At 42.9% G+C, this 20,413-nt stretch overlaps 1 protein-coding gene across 2 annotated transcripts in view; it reads left to right on the top strand.

Moving 5' to 3' along the window:
* The first annotated feature begins 3,365 nt into the window (after positions 1–3,365).
* The window catches only part of CCDC14 (coiled-coil domain containing 14), a 48,450-nt gene continuing 31,402 nt past the window's right edge, over positions 3,366–20,413 (top strand). The window contains exons 1-5 of one of the 2 annotated variants that reach the window (XM_049878436.1): positions 3,366–3,561; positions 11,978–12,033; positions 12,315–12,387; positions 12,935–13,004; positions 13,098–13,226. In XM_049878436.1, the coding sequence (XP_049734393.1) occupies positions 3,388–3,561; positions 11,978–12,033; positions 12,315–12,387; positions 12,935–13,004; positions 13,098–13,226 (502 nt within the window). In that variant the 5' untranslated portion in view covers positions 3,366–3,387. The remainder of the gene's footprint in view (positions 3,562–11,977; positions 12,034–12,314; positions 12,388–12,934; positions 13,005–13,097; positions 13,227–20,413) is intronic. The other variant, XM_049878431.1, reaches the window with a different exon arrangement.

The following is a 20,413-nucleotide window of genomic DNA, read 5'->3' as shown; positions in this document are numbered from 1 at the left end:
GTATAGGAGGATAAGCCAGAGCAGGTGTCTCTCAGAAGGGTTGGGCTCTGAGCCTGCCTGCCTCACTTAGGAGTCCATCTCTTCTGCATGCAGAAGGGCAGAGAATGAAATGTATGGTCCACTCAAATCCACTTGTCTTCCCAAACAATCCTCTACACTAGTGTTGCCACACTTTTTCTGTAAAAGACCAGATAGTCAATGTCTTAGGCTGGGTTCCCTAGAGAAGCAAAACCAGTAAAGTGTACAAATACATATAGAGATTTATCCCTAGAAAATGGCTTACACAATTGTGGAGGCTGGAATATCCCAAGTCTGTGGATCAGGATAAAGGTTTCTCCGATTCATGTAGCTGCAGGGACTGGCGAACCCAAGATCGGCAGGTCAGAGAGCAGGGCTCTTGCTCACAGGCTGTAAAAATTGACAAATCCCAAGACTGGCCCATAACCTGCTAGCTCAAGTTCCAAGAACTGGAGGTCAGACAAATGGGAGGCAGCTGCAGGATCCACAGCAGGGAAAAGCTACAACATCCACTTATATTCAGATGCAGGCCACACGTCCAAGGAAACTCCCTTTCAACTGATTGGCTACTCACAGCAGATCCCAACATGGGAGCGATCACACAGAAACACTGAGACTCATGGCCCAGCCAAGCTGGCACACAATCTTAACCATCACAGTAAATATTTTAGGCTTTGCGTGCTATAACGTCTCTGTCACAACTACTCAGCTCTGTCATTGTAGTTGGAAAGCAGCCATAGACAATATATAAACAAATGAGTGTGGCTGTGTTCCAATAAAACTTTATTTATGGACACTGAAATATGAATTTCATGCAATTTTCACATGTCATGAAACATTATTCTTCTTTTTGATTTTTTCCAACAATTTACAAGGGTAAAAACCACTTACAGGCTGTACAAAAAAATCAGTGGCAGCTGAATTTGGCCCGAGGGCAGTAGTTTGCCAATTCCTGCTCTATACCTCAGCTGACGAGCTTTTTGAAAGACCAATCAATTCACATTACTCCCTGCTTAAACATTATAGATTCCCATTGCCCTTAGGATAATAACTCACATCCTTAATGTGACCTGTCCACCACTCATCTGTCAGTTTGTCATACTATGGTGGCCTCCGGGACAGGAGCCGTCTTGGAGAGCTGCTGCTTGCGCTGCTTGCATGCACCTTAGTTAACATATCCCCACCTATGTCTATGTCTATGAATAAACACGAATCTTTTCCCTCTCAAGTACTTTTAAAAACCCAGGCCTGTTTTTTGTTCTGTGAGACGAGGGCAAGCATTGCTCTAGGCCCTCCTTGTCTCCACTTGCAAGCCTCTTCAGTGAAGCTTTGCTTGTGTGAAAAATTCTGCGTGCCTTACCTGCTCATTCTGGACCAGCGAGAGGCAAGAACCTTATTCCGGTAACGTTATTGGAAGGGACCAGTCCCTGGAGAAGGACATCATGCTTGGTAGATTGTGAGAGAAAAAGAGGAAGACCCTCTACCCTCGAGATGGATGGAAGACCCTCGAGATGGATTGATCAGTGGGTGCCGAATGGGTAGTGTTTTGTTCTGTTGTACATAGGGTCACTATGAGTTGGAGCTGACTTGACAGCACCTAACAGTAACAATGTGGCCTGTGAGGACTGGATAGCCCAATCCCTATGTCCATTAACACCCCCGCTGTCCATGCTTCAGCCACAAGAGCCTTTTTGCTTTCCTCTTACTCACCATGCTCTCTCCACATGTCTAGAAAACTCCACATCCCCTCTCCATCTAGTTCAACCTGCAGAAGACCACTCACTACAGCATTACTAATAACAGCACAAAAATAAGGTAGGGATTTTATCCCCAAGAGTAGGCAGATGGATAATGAAACACCAAGCAGCCCATTTTGTAATTGTAGATTAGTGAAAACTGATGTCGATAAAACACTGGAAAAACACTCATGTTACAATAATACATATATTATGTCCTTGATATAAGGTTTACACATATAAATAACAGGTGGTAAAATTCTGGAAGGGGATGTGCCAAACTGTAAGGAATGGTGTCCTAGTTATTCAGTGCTGCTGTAATAGAAATACCACACACACACACACACACACAGGTATAGCGGTTAGGACTTTCAACATATATTTTGGGGGTGACATGATTTAATCCATAACAATTGGTAATTCATGGGTGGTGGGTTATGGGTGATGCTTTTTCTTTGTCTATATTTTCTAAAATAACGACAATAACAATAAGAACACCATTGCCATCCAGTCGGTTCCGACTCACGGTGACCCTATAGGACAAAGTAGAATTGCCTCATAGGTTTTCCGAGGAGCGGCTGGTGGATTCCAACCACGGAAGTTTTCGGTTGTAACCACTGAGCACCAGGTCTCCTTTCTAAAATAAGCATTATTAAGAAAAAATAGGTCTTAAAATCAATTAAGAAAAACAAGCCTGAACTCTCAGAAGAATATGTTAAAAACTGCTATAGGAGAGGAACACGGAGGGCCCAGGACTGGAAGTTTTCACAGTCCAATTCAATGCTAAATTTACCAATTACCTAGTTTCCCAAATCGATCCGTCTAAGTGTGTAATGAATTGCTGAGAAGATATTAGTTCCCAGATTTTGATATGAATTGTAACTGAGCCTTTTGAAAGGTAGCTCTTTTCCCATTAAAAAAGATAAAACGAAACCAATTAGGTTACTTTAATTTTTTCTCAACTTGATTTAAAACATTAAGCCAAAAATCAATGCCTGAAAAACTAAAGATTAATCCCCATTACCGTTAGCACGGCATAGCAATGGTAAGAACACTGTGTCATTCTTTATTAGCAATAATTACCTCCAATGAAGAGTTGACAACTATGCACGGACGTAAAGCCAGAATCTCAACTAATAAGTACTGAGATGAATGCCACGGTGAATAATTTTGTAATTGACCTCAGAGTTACCCAAAGATTACGATCCCGAGGTTTGATTTTCATTTATTAAGAACAATATCATTCAAAAACGCACACACAACTCAGAACTAAAAATAAAAAGCCAAAACCCAAAAGGTGAGCGCCAATTCCTTCTGAAACATATCCGCTTCCCATTCCAATCCCTTCTCATATAGTCCCCGCCTCCCCCATCTGAGGGAGGGCAGCTCTCCGCCCTCAACAGCCCTCAGAACTCTGTTCTTTCCTGGGTTTGGGGACCTGGCCCCCTCAAGACCAGCGCCTGGGCTTCTAGCCCCGCCCCGCCCTCATAGCCCCGCCCTATCCCCGCCCCCTAGCCCGCCCCGCCCCTCCTCGCCCCGCCCCGCTCGCCCGAGTGTGACGCTCCCAGAAGCCGAGAGGACTCTATTGCGCAAGCCCAGGGCGGCGAGACAAGGAGGCGAGAGAACTGCTACCATGAGGCGCGGCGCTCGGCGGGCTCCTTGCCGGAAACGGAAGCTCGGGGGGCGGGCCAAGGGGGGCCGAGAGCCTGCGGCGGTTAATTCCTTTTACCGCCCCGCTGCGGTTCCCTGGGCCTGGGCTTCGCTGAGGCTGCGAGAGATGGTCAGGTCCGGACCTCGGCCGGGCCAGGTGAGGGGTGTGGGCTGAGGAGTCCACTGCGGGGGTGCAGAGGGGCCGAGGGGGTCCTCGGAGCGGGAGAAGTGTAGGACTCGGCTTGACAAAAACAAAAACGACGTCGAGGCGGTATTGAAAACCCTGGAAGAGGGAGGGGCGGGGACCCCAAATCGTGCTATCCTAACGCAGCCCTCCTGTCCATAGGTGTATGTTCTGTTTAAATCCTTGTAGGCATCAAGAGCGTTGGTTTTGGTGTTGGGCAGGGGTTCGAGTCCAGCCTCTGCCGCTGGGGCGGGCACCAACCCCTCCGGCCCACAGGACGTTGCTGCATCGAATCCCGATTCTCCGCCCCATCCTTTAAGAGCTGCTGTTAGCTGAACCGCCCTACTCTTGCCACCTCACTGTCACTATTGCTGGTGTTTTACCACTAGGGGAAAAAAGTCCCGATTGGTGTCCTGACCTTCCCCCCTCAAACGCACGCCTCTCGATGTAGCTAAAATTTCGTCTTTAAAACCCGACATTGGACATGTCTCTTTTTTCCCCCCTTAATATTTTATTGTTTTTTAGGTGAAAGTTTACACAGCAAATTGGGTTCTCAGCGATTTTTATTCACATTGTTCTGTGACATTGGTTACAATTTTCACTGTGTGACAGCGTTCTCATTATTTCCATTCTTTTTGTTCCGTTTCCATTGATCTAGCTTTCCTTCCTCTCCTTGCCTTCTCATCTTTGCTTTTAGGTAAATGTTGACGATTTGGTCTCGTATAATTGATTGTTTAAGGGAGCACATTCCTCACAGGTGGTATTGTTATTTTATAAGCCAGTGTATTATCTGCCTGAAAGGTGACCTGTGGGAGTAGCTTCAGGAGCAAGTTCAAAGGGTATCTTAGAGTGATAGTTTCAAGATAAAATCTCAGTTCGTTGGGCTGTCTGCAGAGAGCCATTTTTATTCCAGCTCTTGCTTTGCTTTTGTGTTCATGCCTCCATTCCAGGAACATGCAACACTCTACCTGTTAGTCCTGCAGTGCCCTGGATGTGGCAGGCCCTCTAGCTTCCAGGCCTTTGCTCATTCTTTTCTCTCTGCCTACACTGCTCTTCTGTTCCTGATAACACCATTTCCATCTTCTTCAGCTAAAGGGCTGTCACTAGAAGCCTTCCCTTGCACGCTCACATCCCCGTTGGTTGGGTGCCCTTTGTCCTTTAGCACCCTGTGCTAACCTTTATCAGACCACTTTTCGGGCTAGAGGTTGCTAAGCATTTCCTCCACTAGACCATTTTATCTCTGTCTCTTCTACACCTGAAAGGAGCCCTGGTGTTGCAGTGGTTAAGTGCTTGGCTGCTAATGAAAAGGTCAGTGGGTGGTTGGAAACCACCAGCCGTGGCAGTCTGATTCCGTAAAGATTTACAGCCTTGGAAACCCTATAGGGCAGTTCTACTCTGAGTCTCTATGAATCGGAATTGATTCAACGGCAATGGGTTTGGTTTTTTCTTCTGCACCTAGGACAGCAGCTGACATAGTAGATTTTCAGGGACTAGTTAGTAAATTTTCAGGGAATGAATCAACTGTTGCTCACACAGACCCTCTACTTAGTGCATCTAATTGCTCTCTCTCGCTCTCTTTTTAATTGCTGTGTCTTCTTTTATCAGCTCCTCTGTTTTCACCATTAATGTGAATCTTAGACTTTTTTCAAGGCCTGGCTTAAGATTTCTTCACAGGACTTCCAGATCAGCCCCACTCAGATAGGTCAGATCTTTTTCTTAATGAACTCAGAATATGTGCAGTCAGCAAGGGGGAAAAACATGGTTTTTATAGTCACAGTCTCCTACAGATTTAAATTAAAATTCTGCCACGGTTGTCTTAATGACAAACAAAGTACTTATCAATAAAATCAGGGGTAAGAGCACCTGCCTGAAAGAATTGGAAAGATTAAATGAGAGAATCTGGTAAGACACTTATCAGACACTTGACAAAGATGTGCAACAAAATTCAGTTCACTTAAGAATGCATAGGAGACCCTGCTGGCGTGGTGGTTAAGTGCTACGGCTGCAAACCAAGAGGTCAGCAGTTCGAATCTACCAGGCGTTCTTTGGAAACTTTGGGGCAGTTCTACTCTGTCCCGTAGGGTCACTATGAGTTGGAATCGACTCGATGGCAGTGGGTTTTTTTTTTTTTTTTCTTTTTAAGAACACATAGTTTACTACTGTCTTAATAATAATAACGTTGTTGTTGTTAGCTGCTGTTGAGTTGGCTCTGACTCCTGTTGACCCCATGGACAACAGAACGAAATGTCGCCTGGTCCTTTGCCGTCTTCACGATCATTAGCATGCTGCAGCCCGCTGTTGTAGCCACTGTGTTTTGAGTGCCTTCCAACCTAGGGAGCTCAACTTCCAGCACCATATCAACCAATGTTCTTGTGATCTATAGGGTTTTCACTGGCTAGTTTTTGGCAGTAAATCGCCAAGCCTTTCTCTCTAGTCTGCCTTAACTTGGAAGCTCCACTGAAGCCTGTCCACCGTGGGTGACCCTGCTGGTATTTGAAATACAGGTGGCATAACTGCCAGCGTCATAGCGACACACGAGCTACCAACAAATTGACAGACGAGAGTGATGGCGAAACAATAATAGTGGCTTGATGCTATTTGAAGTGCTTTTACATATTATAACTCATTTTAATCCTCACGATAGCACTATGAGGTAGATACTATTGTCATTCCCATTTTATAGATGAAGTTGAGAAATGGAGAGGTCAAATAATTTCCCTATAGTTACACAGCTGGTTAGTAGTCGAGACAGGATTCAGACCCACATAGCTGGTGCCGGAGTCCATTCTTTTAAACATCACACTTATTAGACGTGAGACTTAGAACAAATCACCTCTCTGAACCTTGGGTTCCTACCACACAGGGTATAGATTAAACGGAAATGGAAATGAAAGTTTGTAGTACACTTGAAATCGTTCTGCCGATCTTGCACTTGTTGGTAGGAGATATGCCTACTAAGAAATGCGTATTTTCTTAAGAAGCAAAATAAAAAGTTTAATGATAATACCCACTGGAGAAAAATGTGAGATAAAACTGTTCTCTCATGGATCGTGAATCAGGCATACACCTTTTGGAGAGCAGTTTTGCAGTTTCTATCAAGGGTCATTAAACTGCTAATAATCTTTCACAAAATAATTATTTTAACCTTAAAAATGAAAAGGCTATTTTTGGTATATGGAAAGATTGCTTCAGGTTTTTTTTTTTTTTTTTTATGTGAAAAATAGGAAGCAAGCCAAGCGTGCATTGTATTACTTTCACTCACAGAAATACAACTATTGGAATTTTTGAAGACTATCTTAATGTGGAAAAAGATTTAAAAGTGAAAGCACAGGATCCAAAATTGCACATATCCAGACATCATGACTAAGTAAAAAATGCTTATGATAAAGATGGAAGCCCCAGTAGCAAAGAGCACACTTAGTGCCCAGATCTTGGTTTCTAAATTCCATTTTCCATCAAAAGGAAAAATAACCAACTCCAGGGCTGAAGGAGGGAAATTATAAGATGAACCTGGAGCATACTATTATAGAAAGTAAGGGACTACTCAAAAAGTGATGGGAGGAGTAATCTGGAAGGCATTATGCTGAGCGAAATGAGTCAGAGGCAAAAGGACAAATATTGTATAAGAGCACTATTATAAGATCTTGAGAAATAGAAAAAACTCAGAACACATACTTTTGTGGTTACGAAGAGGGGAGGGAGGGAGGGAGAGGGTTTTTTATTGATCAATCAGTAGATAAGAACTGCTTTGGGTGAAGGGAAAGACAATACTCAATACAAGGAAGGTCAGCCCAATTGGTCTGGACTAAAAGCAAAGAGGTTTCCGGGATAAAATGAATGCTTCAAAGGTCAGCAGAGCAGGGGCTGGGGTCTGGGGAACATGGTTTGCGGGGACTTCTAAGTCAATTGGCAAAAAAATTCTATTATGAAAACATTCTGTATCCCACTTTGAAATGTGGCGTCTGGGGTCCTAAATGCTAACAAGCGGCCATCTAAGATGCATCAATTGGTCTCAACCCACCTGGAGCAAAGGAAAATGAAGAACACCAAGGTCACACAACAACTAAGAACCCAAGAGACAGAAGGGGCCACATTAACCAGAGACCTACATCATCCTGAGACCAGAAGAACCAGTTGGTGCCCGGCCACAATCGATGACAGCCCTGACAGGGAGCACAACAGAGAACTCCTGAGGGAGCAGGAGATCAGTGGGATGCAGACCCCAAATTCTCATAAAAAGACCATACTTAATGGTCTGACTGCGACTAGAGGAATCCTGGCGGCAATGCTCCCCAGACCTTCTGTTGGCAGAGGGCAGGAACCATCCCCGAAGACAACTCATCAGACATGAAAAGGACTGGTCAGCGGGGGGGAGAGAGATGCTGATGAAGAGTGAGCTAATTAAATCAGGTGGACACTGGAGAGTGTGTTGGCAACTCTTGACTGGAGGGGGGATGGGAAGATAGAGAGGGAAGACGGCAAAATTGGCACGAAACGAGAGACTGAAAGGGCTGACTCAATAGGGGGAGAGTAAGTGGAAGAAGGGAATAAGATGTATGTAAACTTACATGTGACAGACTGATTGGGATTGTAAATGTTCACCTGAAGCTTAATAAAAGTTAATTAAAAAAAAAAAGTGATGGGAGCATGTTAAAATGATGCAGGAGGCAGTATGAAGGGCCTCCCACTGACCCAAATCTGGGAAGGTTTGACCGTCAAAATAATAATGGATAATAGTTCCATTGAATAAAATAGGAGTCGATGAGCCCATATTTATATAAATAGGTAAATGAGGAAGAAGGAAAAGTACGTTCATGCAATGAACGCCAACTAATGTAGAAAGAATGATGTTGTTTGAAAATTACCGTTTGTTATGGATTGAATTGTGTCCCCAAAAAACATCTGTCAACTTGCCTAGGTCGTGATTCCTAGCATTGTGTGATTGTCCACCATTTTGTATGTGTTTTAAATCCTATCACTATGATATAATGAGATGGATTAGTGGCAGTTATATTGATGAGTTCTACAAGATTAGATAGTGTCTTAAGCCAGCCTCTTTTGAGATACCAAAGAGAGAAGTGAGCAGAGAGACATGGGGACGTCATACCACCAAGAAAACAGCACCAGGAGGAGAGCGTATCCTTTGGACCTGGGGTTCCTGCATGGAGAAGCTCCTAGTCCAGGGGAAGATCGAAGACAAAGACCTTCCTCCAGAGTTGACAGAGAAAGAAAGCTTTCGCCTGGAGCTGACACCCTGAATTTGGACTTCTATCCTACTAGAGTGTGGGAGGATAAATTTCTCTTTGTTAAAGCTATCCACTTGTGGTATTTCTGTCATAGCAGCACAAGATGACCAAGACATTGTTTGACAGACATCATCGTTTAGTTGGGCAAGAGTTAGCCATGGATATTAAAACTACTAGGTGAAAGTTTGATGAAGAATAGAATATCTACATACTCTCAAAGTATCTCTCCACAAAATATTAATAATTACAAAGCAAAAAATTGAAACTTTACAGCTGAAAAGCCTGGCAAAAACCGTCTTAAATAAAGTTTACATCACCAGTGATAATACGTGCTTATTCATGTTGTATTCAGAAGGGTACGACATCCCTTTTGTGGTAGTCTTGCCAAAACTGCATAACCTGAATCTCATCTTGAGGAAACATGAAACAAATCTAAATATCCACAGGGACAATCTATAGAGCAACTGGACTGACCATTCTTTTAAGTATGCCAAGGTTATAAAAGACAATGAGTGACAGCCTGAGGAACTAGTCCAGATTAAAGGAGACCAAAGAGATAAGACTGTATAATGCAACATATGATTTTGGATTGGACATGGGCGAAGTTTTTTTTTTTTTTTTTTCTATAAAGGACAGTATTGGGATAATTGACAAAATTTGAATGAAATCTGTGGATCAGATTATAGTACTATGTCAATGTTAATTTCCTGATTTTGATAATTATACTGTGACTATATAAGAGAAGGAAACCCTGGTGGCGTAGTGGTTAAGTGCTATGGCTGCTAACTGAGAGGTCAGCAGTTTGAATCCGCCAGGTGCTCCTTGGAAGCTCTATGGGGCAGTTCTACTCTGTCCTGTAGAGTTGGTGTGAGTCAGGATCGACGGTAGTGAGTTTGGTTTTGGAGTTTTATATAAGAGACTATCCTTGTTTTTAGGAAATATTTGGGAGTCTAGGGGCTTATGTCTGCAATTTATGCTGAAGTGGTTCAGATAAATAATGGTGTGTATATATATTTATGGAAACCCTGGTGGTGTAGTGGTTAAGTATTCAGCTGCTAACCAAAGGGTCAGCAGTTCAACTCTGCCAGGCACTCCTTGGAAACTCTGTGGGGCAGTTCTGCTCTGTCCTATAGGGTCGCTATGAGTCGGAATCAACTTGATGGCACTGGGTTTGGTTTTTTGGTTTTATGTATATTTATATATAGGGTCGCTATCCTTCGGGGTCAACTCAACAGCAGTGGGTTTGGTTTTTTTGGTTTATACATGTTGAGAGAGAAAATGGTGGATGAAGTAAAGTGTCAGCAATGGGGGAATATAGGTGAAGAGTATATGGGACTTCTTTGTACTATTATTTCAAAATAAAAAATACAAAAAAAAAAACTGGAAAGAAAGGTACCAATATGGTAGTTATTGTTTCAGGGTGCTTTTATCCTGTGTCACTTTCTTTTTTAGATTTTCTATAAAGTACTTTTTGTGTATATTTTTTGGAGAAATATCGTGTATACTCTTAAAATTATACCATGCACTTATTTTAGACAGCATACTTTTTTCCTCTAATTTAGAGACAATAATTGTGGTCGCTGTTTTCGGGCTTGGTCCAGGGTGTAGCAGTAGCGTGGTTTGGAGTTTTATTATGGTTCCACCAGTCTACCCCCATAGATAGACCAAAGGAAAAGACCCTGAGAGTGTGATGCAGGGACAAGTAGAGCTACGTTACATGGGGTCTTATTACCTATGATGTTGATTGTTACCGTGGGCTTTATTTCCTGTGATGTTGATTTTTACTGTGGGCTTCATTACCGTCTGTTATATTACAGATTATCTCAAGGAGAAGTACAGCTCTACCAATCAAAAAATTTTAATGGATTCTGAGTAGCATTTTAGGAGGGAGTGCATTTCATGTATTCAAGCAAATAGTAGAATATTATTTAAAAAAAAAATTAAAAAACCCTGTTGCCATCAAGTTGATTCTGACTCAGTGACCCTATAGGACAGAGTAGAACTGCCCCATAGGGTTTCCAAGAAGTGGCTGGTGGATTCGAACTGCCAACCTTTTGGTTACCAGCCATATGCTTAACTACTGCGCCACCAGGGCTCCAGAATATTATGTAACTCCAGAAAGTTTGGTAGTTATCGCTCAAAGCTGTCTTTGGATGAAATATGTAAACATGCCAAGAAAAATTGTAAGCAAAACTGCTAACAGTGGTTATATCTGGAGAGAGGAACAAAGAGGGTGAATTTGGGACTTTCACTCATGTCTTTTTAAAATAGTATAGAGATATAGCTATCTAGTTTAAAATTATTAAAATATGGAAAGATATACTGTGACAAGCCTCCCTTCTTGCTCTGTTCCCCCAACGCCAAAAAAAAAGAGTTGCTGCAGAGTTGATTCCTACTCCTGGAGACCCCCCCGTGTGTCTGAGTAGAACTGTGTTCCATGGGGCTTTCAAGGCTGTGACCTTTTGGAAGTGGATAAACAGGCCTCTCTTCAGAGGTGCCTCTGGGGAGATTTGAACCTCCAGTCTTTCGGTTAGTACCTGAGTGCTTAACCATACGTATCACCAGGGACTCAGTTTCCCTCCCCAGAGGCAACCACATTGCCTGTTTCTTGGGTAACTTCCAGAAGTACTAGGCGCATACAAAAGCAAGTACATATTTTTTTCCGTATAAAAGACAGCCCACTTATGTTACTTTTAAAATAAAAAAAAAAAAAATTGCTGTATGAGTTTAAAAAGAAAGACTGTGAATGAGTTGTGTGGGTCAGCAGGCACGGTAGCATCCGTGTGCTGGCCTTGTCAGGCATTCTAAAGAACTTGGATAAATGGAGTGAGAGTTACAGACTTCGGCCTTACGTTGAACAAATCTGTACATCTGAGGAATGTAGAAAATGTTTAGAGATTGAGTATAGGTAGTAGTTACTTCTGGTGAAAATAATGTCTCAGTTTCGTCAGCTTAAATAGCCAAGGAACAAAAATAAGCGGTGCTTGGCTTGACATTTTATATAGAACAAGTAATTTATGGTAAGAGTTTAATTGTGAGTTTTTAGGGTGTACCACATTTATAGAAAATAAATAACATTTTGCCTGGACAACTTGTTGAAAATAAAGATATTTGTATATTTACTGTAATGCATTATGTCACAGGTATTGTCTTCGGGAAGACACACTGGACCTGCTAAATTAACAAATGGAAAGAAAGGGTAAGTACTTAAAGAGGTTTAGAACTGAAGGAACTCTCAAGAGGTTTTTCAGGTCTTTGGGCTGGACTGCATTTTGCCTGTCCCAGAGAACTGGATGGCCCTCTCTACCTTAACAGCTTTGGAGAGGAACTTTGGCATCTACCATTTTAGGGCTTTATAATCTTTCTACACATCTGTTCTTGTCCACCTTTTTCTGGAAAGAAAGTGACTGCTTACTAACATATTTTGGGGCAAAATATATCTTTAATATTTGTAAGAATATTAATAAACTTGTTTTCTAGGACCCATTTAAGAAAAGTATCACGTTTTAATGCAGATTCTGGCTATCACACCCACTCTGATTTGGAAAGTCAGGTAAGGTAACTTAATAGATACAATACACACTATTCTAATTGGTCTTCAGGTAAAAGCTAAGAAGTGGGAATAAAGTGCAGAGGTGGAGTATTAATTGGCTTAAGGAAGGGGCTTGTGATAGTGGACAGCTCTTGCCTTTCATGCAGGAGACTGAGGTTCGATTCCCGGTCAGTGCACCCTAAACGCAGCTGCCACCTGTCAGTGGTGGCATTTGTGGTACTATGATGCTAAACAGGTTTCAACAAAGCTTCCAGACTAAGACAGACTAGGAAGAAAGGCCTGGTGATCTAATTCTGAAAATCAGCCAGTGCAGATCCTACCGGTCACAGTTGTCTGAGCACCTTGTGCGTGGGGCTGCCATGAGTCGGGGCCAACTCAACAGCAGCTAACAGCAGGGAAGTATGAGGGCTTGTTGCTTTAAAACATGTTTTCTCCCAATAATTAGTTGCTTCTAAATAAGGAAATTTCAGAGCTGTGCAATGTATTCCCCCCCCCCCCGCACTAAAGTTTTCTGTACAAATGTATCTAATTCATTTTCTTCTTGCAGATTGAAACCATACAGGGGCTTGATGGCTGCGCTTCTTTACTGCGGGACATCTTGAGAAATGAAGATTCAGGTTTTATACCTTAAATTCTTCTTTGCAGATCACCTTTTCTAAATTAAGTAGTCCTTTGAATTTTAATGAATTTTTTGTTTTAATTGTCAATAGGTTCAGAAGCTGCATATGTAGAAAATAGACACAAATTCAACTCTAGACCTTTAGAAGGCAAAAGATATGGATCTAAAAAGAAAGGACCTGAAAAACACACTATTCCTTCAGCTATCTGGAAAGAAATTTGTAAGCGTTTTTTGTCATTTATTTAAATATAATCTGTAACTCTGGGGGTTTTGATAAATTCTCAGAATTATGCAGTTGTCCTTGAGTTTAATGATATGGTGGCTATTCAGGGGTGTGAGTGTGTACGCTCCTGTTTCTGTATGTGCCTTTTAATGTCTGAATGGTTACGTTTGCTATCACTTCCCCCAGAAGACAGGATGAAAAGAAAACTGGGTTTGGGTTTCATAAGAGAAAAGGTTCAAACTCAGAATGCCATTTAGGCGGTATCTAGAGTTATCTTTGTTCTCTTTGCCGCTCGTTTTTTTTTAGGTTGTGTTTCAGGTATATACTTATACATGCTAATTGTTTTAAAATTATTTTATATGTACATATCCTAATAGATTCTCAACTTGTTAAGCTCGACAGAATACGTGGTACACGAGAAGGGAAAATTCCAAGTTCAATAGATTATTAAGGAAAAGGGGCCTGCTATTGATTGATGGGAGGTGTAGCCAAGGGCATTTACACCCTCACAGTTAATTCTGCTGACTTATCTACATGGAATAATTCAGCAAACAGTTTAGAACAAGCATGTTTTTATTATGTTGTCACTGGGAGGCCTATAGAACAATGTAGCCCAGGATGGAGATGAAAAAGTCCTGAATGGGGATTCAGATGTAGAAGCATGAGACTAGCTAGTGCCACAGTTCAAGTGGGCCAGAAATGTCAGCACAGGAATGCATGCTCAGATTCAGCTTTGGCAAAGGGTGAAGTCTAGAAAGTCACCTAAGGCAATAAGGCAAAGAGGCTGAGAAAATGAGGGTAGAGCATTCGTGGGAATAGAGGCTGATGTTCTAGACGGTCCAGAGTTAGAGGACAGAGGCAGGGGAAACAAATGACCTCAGTCCTCCCTAGTCCCCCTTGGAGACCGGTCACACTTAGCCTCTACTCTGTCCTGTCGGGGCACTATGAGTCGGAATTGACTCCTCAGCAACGGGTTTGGTTTGGTTTTACTTATAAAGGGACTCATTACCAAGGTATGCGTGGGGTGTAGGGAAACCACAAGGGATTGTACAGCAGCCCAGCACTAGTAGCAGCAGCAACAGTGCTATTATAATCCCTAGGCTTTAAGGGACGAGAAGAGGGACAGGTTACTGAGACCCAGACAGAGACCGTTACACAGAGTAGGCTGCCTTGAAGGATAGTGAGCTTCATTCAAGGAGCACAGCCAAGCCAAGGTGGGCTCGTAGGGAGGGATTAGGAATAAGTACTCTGACATCATGCTTTTTCCCTTCTTTTTTATGCTGATACTCCCTTTGACTTGGACTCAGTGGTAGCCCTTTGATGTATGTCAGGTCTAGGATTTGATTTTCCTTCTCTTTGCATGCTGATAAGTTAGTCTGTTACTGCGTCTTGTATGCTGGCAGAAGACACAAGGCTCCTGGGTTAGAGACAGAAGCATAGCAAGCAGCGTATTTGCTTTGGTTTCCCCTTTCCAGTTCCCAGGGGTGTGATGTAATGGGCCCAGATGGATGCTTCGCGTGCTGTGGAGTAGGAGTTGCAGCTGAGGAACGCTGAGGCTGGGGAATCCATTGCTTTTTAAAAAAAAATCTTTTATTGAGCTTTGGGTGAAGGTTTACACAGCAGTTTTAACAATTTTTACACAGATTGTTCAGTGACATTGGTTACATCCTTCACAATGCATGAATATTCTCATTATTTCCTTTCTGGTTGTTCCATCTCCGCTAATCTAGTTTGCCTGCCCCCTTAACATTCTCATCCTCATTTTAGAGTAATTGGTGACCATTTGATCTCTGTACATGATTTTTTAAAGGAGCTCAGTAACCATAGGTGGTACTCTTTTATCTTGCGAGCCAATCTGTTACTTAGCTAAAAAGGCTTAGTTTTGGTTCAAGACTTAAAGAGTATCTCAGGGCGATAGTCTTAGGGGGTCCTCCAGTCTCAACTGATCCAGTAATTCTGGATTTTTTAAGAATTTGAGGTTCTGTTCCACATTTTTCTCCCATTCTATCAGGGTCCATCTATTGTGGCCCTGATGAGAACAGTTGGTAGTGATAGCCAGGCATCATCTAGTTCTTCTGTTCTTAGGGAAGACGAGGCTGTGGTTCATGTAGACTGTTAGTCCTGTAGACTAGCTTCTTGGTTGCATCTTTGGTTTCCTCCTTTCTCATTTGCTTCAGACGAGTAGAGATCAATAGTTGTATCTTAGATGGCCGCTCACAAGCTTTTAAGACCCCAGACGCTATTCCCCAGGCTAGGATGTAGAACGTAAACTGTATGAACTGTATATATGAGGCCAGTTGACCAAGTTGTCCCACAAGACTATTGTCCTAAGCCTTCAAACCCAGAAAACCAGTCCCACGAGGTATCTGGCTATGTCTAAGAAATATTTGTAACGTCCCTGTGTGTTTTATCATATGTATGTATGTGTGAATATATTTGCATACGTACGTACGCATGTGCGTACACTTATATACACATAGGTATACTCACGTATACATATATGCCTACGTATATACATATATACCTGCACATGTATTTTTTGGCTGTTGCAAAATTATATTAAAAAAAAAAAAACAACCCACTGCTGTCGAGTCGATTCCGACTCATAGTGACCCTATAGGACAGGGTAGATCTGCCCCGTAGAGTTTCCAAGGAGCGCCTGGCGGATTCGAATTGCCGACCTCTTGGTTAGCACCCATAGCTCTTAACCACTGTGCTACCAGGGTTTCCATATGCCATAGCAATTACCAAAAGGACCTTTTTTCTTGTTTAAATCTTAGCAACATCATTTACCTTGTCAAAGCTGTGCACACGTCATATAACTTGGAATTTCCTTTCCCATCACCAAAAATGGCTAGTGTCTACTACCTAAAGAGCGAGTCCCCCATTCCCCCCACCCATCCTTGGTAACCACTGATGCACATTAGTTTCTGTGTATTTACCTATTCGTGTCATTTTGTAAAAGTGAGGCCATACAGTATTTGTTTTTTTGTGGTTATTTCACTCAACTTTATGTCCTCCAAGTTCATCCGTATTGTAAGGTTTTTCTTTATTGCTGAGTAGTAGTTCCATTGTATGGGTGTACCACTGTGCCATTGCTTTTATAGCAAGTAGTAAATAAAAGAGCCTGCTCCTTGTCCCAGAGGGAAACAGTACCTCATCCCTCAAGGTGGTGGTTTTCTTGGCATATCCGGCAAGTCCTTAAAGAGCAGGAGAAACCCACGAAGGACTGTCCTTTCAACAATGTAGTCCATATACATGAGCATCCCAGGGAGAATAGGGTGGAGACAAGTAGAGGATGGATTTGGTGGGGCAGAGGGGAGACATCCGGTGTTTTGGCTCCCCAGCGGTAAATTCTCGTCTGGACTAGAATCAGATGAGCATTTCTGGCCTGTGGTCAGGGCACAGTGTTCTTGTCTTTCCCCCAGACTGTGTTCATCAGAAAGAAGGGCCTGCTTCACGGAGGACAGGCTCCTATAGGGGTGCAGAATTAGAAACTGGTTTTCATTGCTTTATTTATGTCTAAGGCTGCCGGAAGCAGCAGAAGCTCCCTTCCCTTTGGTTCAACTGTTCTTCTCTTTTTTAGTTTACCAAACTAGCACTATCTGCAAGGTTTTTGCTCTGTTATTACAGTATTCAGCAATACACAGAAACCCAGCTCTGCACTTGCTCTCTTTTACATATTACCCCACATGAGGTAGTCATAAATAGAACTTTAAGGAATCTCATACAGCATGTTAAACAATATCTGTACGTCATTTTAATTTTAACATACATTATCTTGCTATCTGGTGATAACTCTTGTGCTATGGAGTGCTTTTATATGGCTTTTCTAGCCATGGTCTTGTGCAAGTGGGTGGACTGGGTGCAAATAAGGTGTTTTTGGCCCACCAAGGGGATTGGATCACTAGCTAATGATGCAAATAAGGTGCATGGCACCCTGGCGGAGGTGGGACCATGCAAACAAGTGTATGGAACCCTAACAAGGGCATTGGTTAGTTTTGCCCTCCTGCTAGGCTTAAAAGAGAGCCAATCCCAGAGGAGAGGGAGGCCTCACTACCACCAAGAAGAGATGGGAGTGGAGCGTGTCCTTTGGACCCGGGATCCCTGCACTGAGGACCTCTTAGGCCCAGGAGACAGAGAGAGGGAGCTATAACACTGAAGACAGCGAGAGATGGCATTGCAGCAGTAGTAAGAGCAATAGTGGCGCAAGATGGCAGGGACCAGGAGACCAGCAGGAAATGGCTACGGTGAGGATTGCAACCCACAGAGCTAGGAGCTTCATAACACCTGCCAGCGCAGGGCAGAGGAGAGGCCGAGGGCCGCAAAGAGGCGTGCCCGCAGACAAGCCTGAGAAGAACCTGTCCTGATCGGAGAACTGTAACCTGAGTCTTTTCTGATCCCAAGTTGAACCCTGTTACTTCCCTGATAAACCCTCTAACTGTGAGTATGGTCTTTGAGTTCTGTGTGGCCATTGCAATGAATTATCGAACCCAGCAGAGAAGTAGAGAGTGCCATGGGGGGGACAGCTGGTATCAGAATTGGTAAAAAATTTGGAGAGAAGAGGTAAGCCTGCCCTCTGTCTCATAGGAATCAGCCTTGGGCTGTTGATCTTGTTTCGCCTTCTTTCTTGTGAAGTTAGTCAAGGAGGTCGGATGCCTCCGTGCTGCCGCCATTTTTACAGCTGTCTCCAGGAGCGTCCTTACCTACTTTGTCTGGCACCTGCCTGTTCATTGTCTGTGGAGTCAGGTAAATGCGCCTTGGTGGAGAATGGGCATAAGGAGGCAGAGAGGCAGTTCCAGGTATGCACTGAACTTGGAAGCGCTCCTGACAATTAGAGAAAAAAACTCTTTAAATTAGCATCCAAGTTGAATGCTTCGGATATGCGACAGCTTTCAGTAGGATACATACATTGCTGCCCTCACCTGGGGGAAGTAAATCATCACAGGCAGGATCCTTTGAGCATTGATTGCCCCCGTCAAGGTCACGTTTTCCCTTACCTATTTCAAATTGTAACAGACAGTTAAATGCATGGCTGCTATCTGCATTAGACGTTTGTTCTGTGTTTGGGTGGCGGGAATTTTGTCACCTGTCAGACAGTGCCACAACATCCAGTGCTTGTACCTCAGGGAGAAAGCAAGGGCTAGAAAAGTTTTGTGGGCTGAATAAATAAATGCATACCTTTCATGAATTCTCATGGTTTATGAATAAATTTGTCAACTGACACCAGTTAAACATTGCCATCATGATTGGTTAGGTAAAATTTTCACGGCAGGTGCTTTGGTGTAATGAATAAGACCAAAAAAAAAAAAAACTTCATTTGTATTTGTGTAATGATAGGCTCTTTTTATTGGTGGTGGTGGTGGTTTGTTTTGTTTATTTTAAAGTTGTATAGTAGCAATATAAATGCAATCTTTTCTATCAATTTACAGTGTTACCTGTCTTGGATTATTTGCTTTGAAGGCTGCTGTTGTTAGGTGCTGTCGAGTCGGTTTCGACTCGTAGCAACCTTTTGGGCAACAGACCAAAAAACACTGCTTGGTCCTGCGCCATCCTCACAACTGTCGCTGTGCTTGAGCCTATTGTTGGAGCCACTGTGTCAATCCATCTTGTTGAGGGTCTTCATCTTTTTCACTGACCTAAGCATAGGGTCACTATGAGTCGGAATCGACTCGACAGCACTGGGTTTTTGGGTCAAGCATGATGTCCTTCTCCAGGGACTGATAGATACCTCCTGACAACATGTCCAAAGTATGTAAGATGGCAGTCTCGCCATCCATGCCTCTAAGGAGCATTCTGGCTGTAATTCTTCTAAGAGGGATTTGTTCGTTCTTTTGGCAGTCCATGGTATATTCAGTATTCTTCGCCAACACCACAATTCAAAGGCATCAACTCTTCTTCGGTCTTCCTTATTCATTGTCCACCTTTCACATGCATATGATGCGATTGAAAATACCATGGCTTGGGTCAGGCCCACCTTAGTCTTCAGGGTGACATCTTTGCTCTTCAACACTTTGAAGAGTTGCTTTGCAGCAGATTTACCCAATGCAATGTGTCTTTTGACTTCTTGACTGCTGCTTCCATGGCTGTTGATTGTGCACCAAGTAAAATGAAATCCTTGACAACTCAGTCTTTTCTCCATTTATCATGATGTTGCTCATTGGTCCAGTTGTGAGGATTTTTGTTTTATGTTGAGGTGTAATCCATACTGAAGGCTGTGGTCTTTGATGTTCATTAGTAAGTGCTTCAAGTCCTCTTCACTTTCAGCAAGCAAAGTCGTGTCATCTGCATAACACAGGTTGTTAATGAGTCCTCCTCCAATCCTGATGCCCCGTTCTTTTTCATATAGTCCAGCTTCTCGGGTTATTTGCTCAGCATACAGATGGAACAGGATGGTGGAAGAATACAACTCTGGCACACACCTTTCCTGACTTTAGACCACGCAGTATATCCTTGTTGTGTCCGAACAACTGCCTCTTGATCCATGCACAGATTCCTCATGAGCACGGTTAAGTGTTCCAGAATTGCCATTCGTCCCAGTGTTATCCATAGTTTGTTATTGATCCACACAGTCGAATGCCTTAGCATAGTCAATAAAACACAGGTAAACATCTTTCTGGTATTCTCAGCTTTCATTCAGGATCCATCTTACATCAACAATGATATCCCTGGTTCCACATCCACTTTTAAATTTGCCTTGAATTTCTGGTAATTCCCTGTCGATGTACTGCTGCAGCCGCTTTTGAATGATCTTCAGCAGACTTTTACTTGCATGTGATATTAATGATACTGTTTGATAATTTCTGCATTTGGTGGGATCACCTTTCGTGGGAATAGGCATAAATATGGATCGCTCCCCGTTGGTTGGCCGGGTAGCTATCTTCCATATTTCTTGGCATAGACGAGTGAGCACTTCCAACGCTGCATCCGTTTGTTGAAACATCTCAATTGGTATTCCATCAATTCCCGGAGCCTTGTTTTTCGCCAATGCCTTCAGTGCAGCTTGGACTTCTTCCTTAAGTACCATTGGTTCCTGATCGTATGTTACCTCCTGAAATGGTTGAACGTCGACCACGTCTTTTTGGTGCAGTGACTCTGTGTATTCCTTCCATCTTTTGATGCTTCCTGTGTCATTTAATATTTTCCCTGTAGAATCCTTCAGTATTGAAACTCAAGGCTTGAAT

This window comes from Elephas maximus, chromosome 1 (genome assembly GCF_024166365.1).
Source record: "Elephas maximus indicus isolate mEleMax1 chromosome 1, mEleMax1 primary haplotype, whole genome shotgun sequence".
Lineage (NCBI taxonomy): Eukaryota > Metazoa > Chordata > Mammalia > Proboscidea > Elephantidae > Elephas > Elephas maximus.
This window is presented reverse-complemented; position numbering and strand designations above follow the sequence as displayed.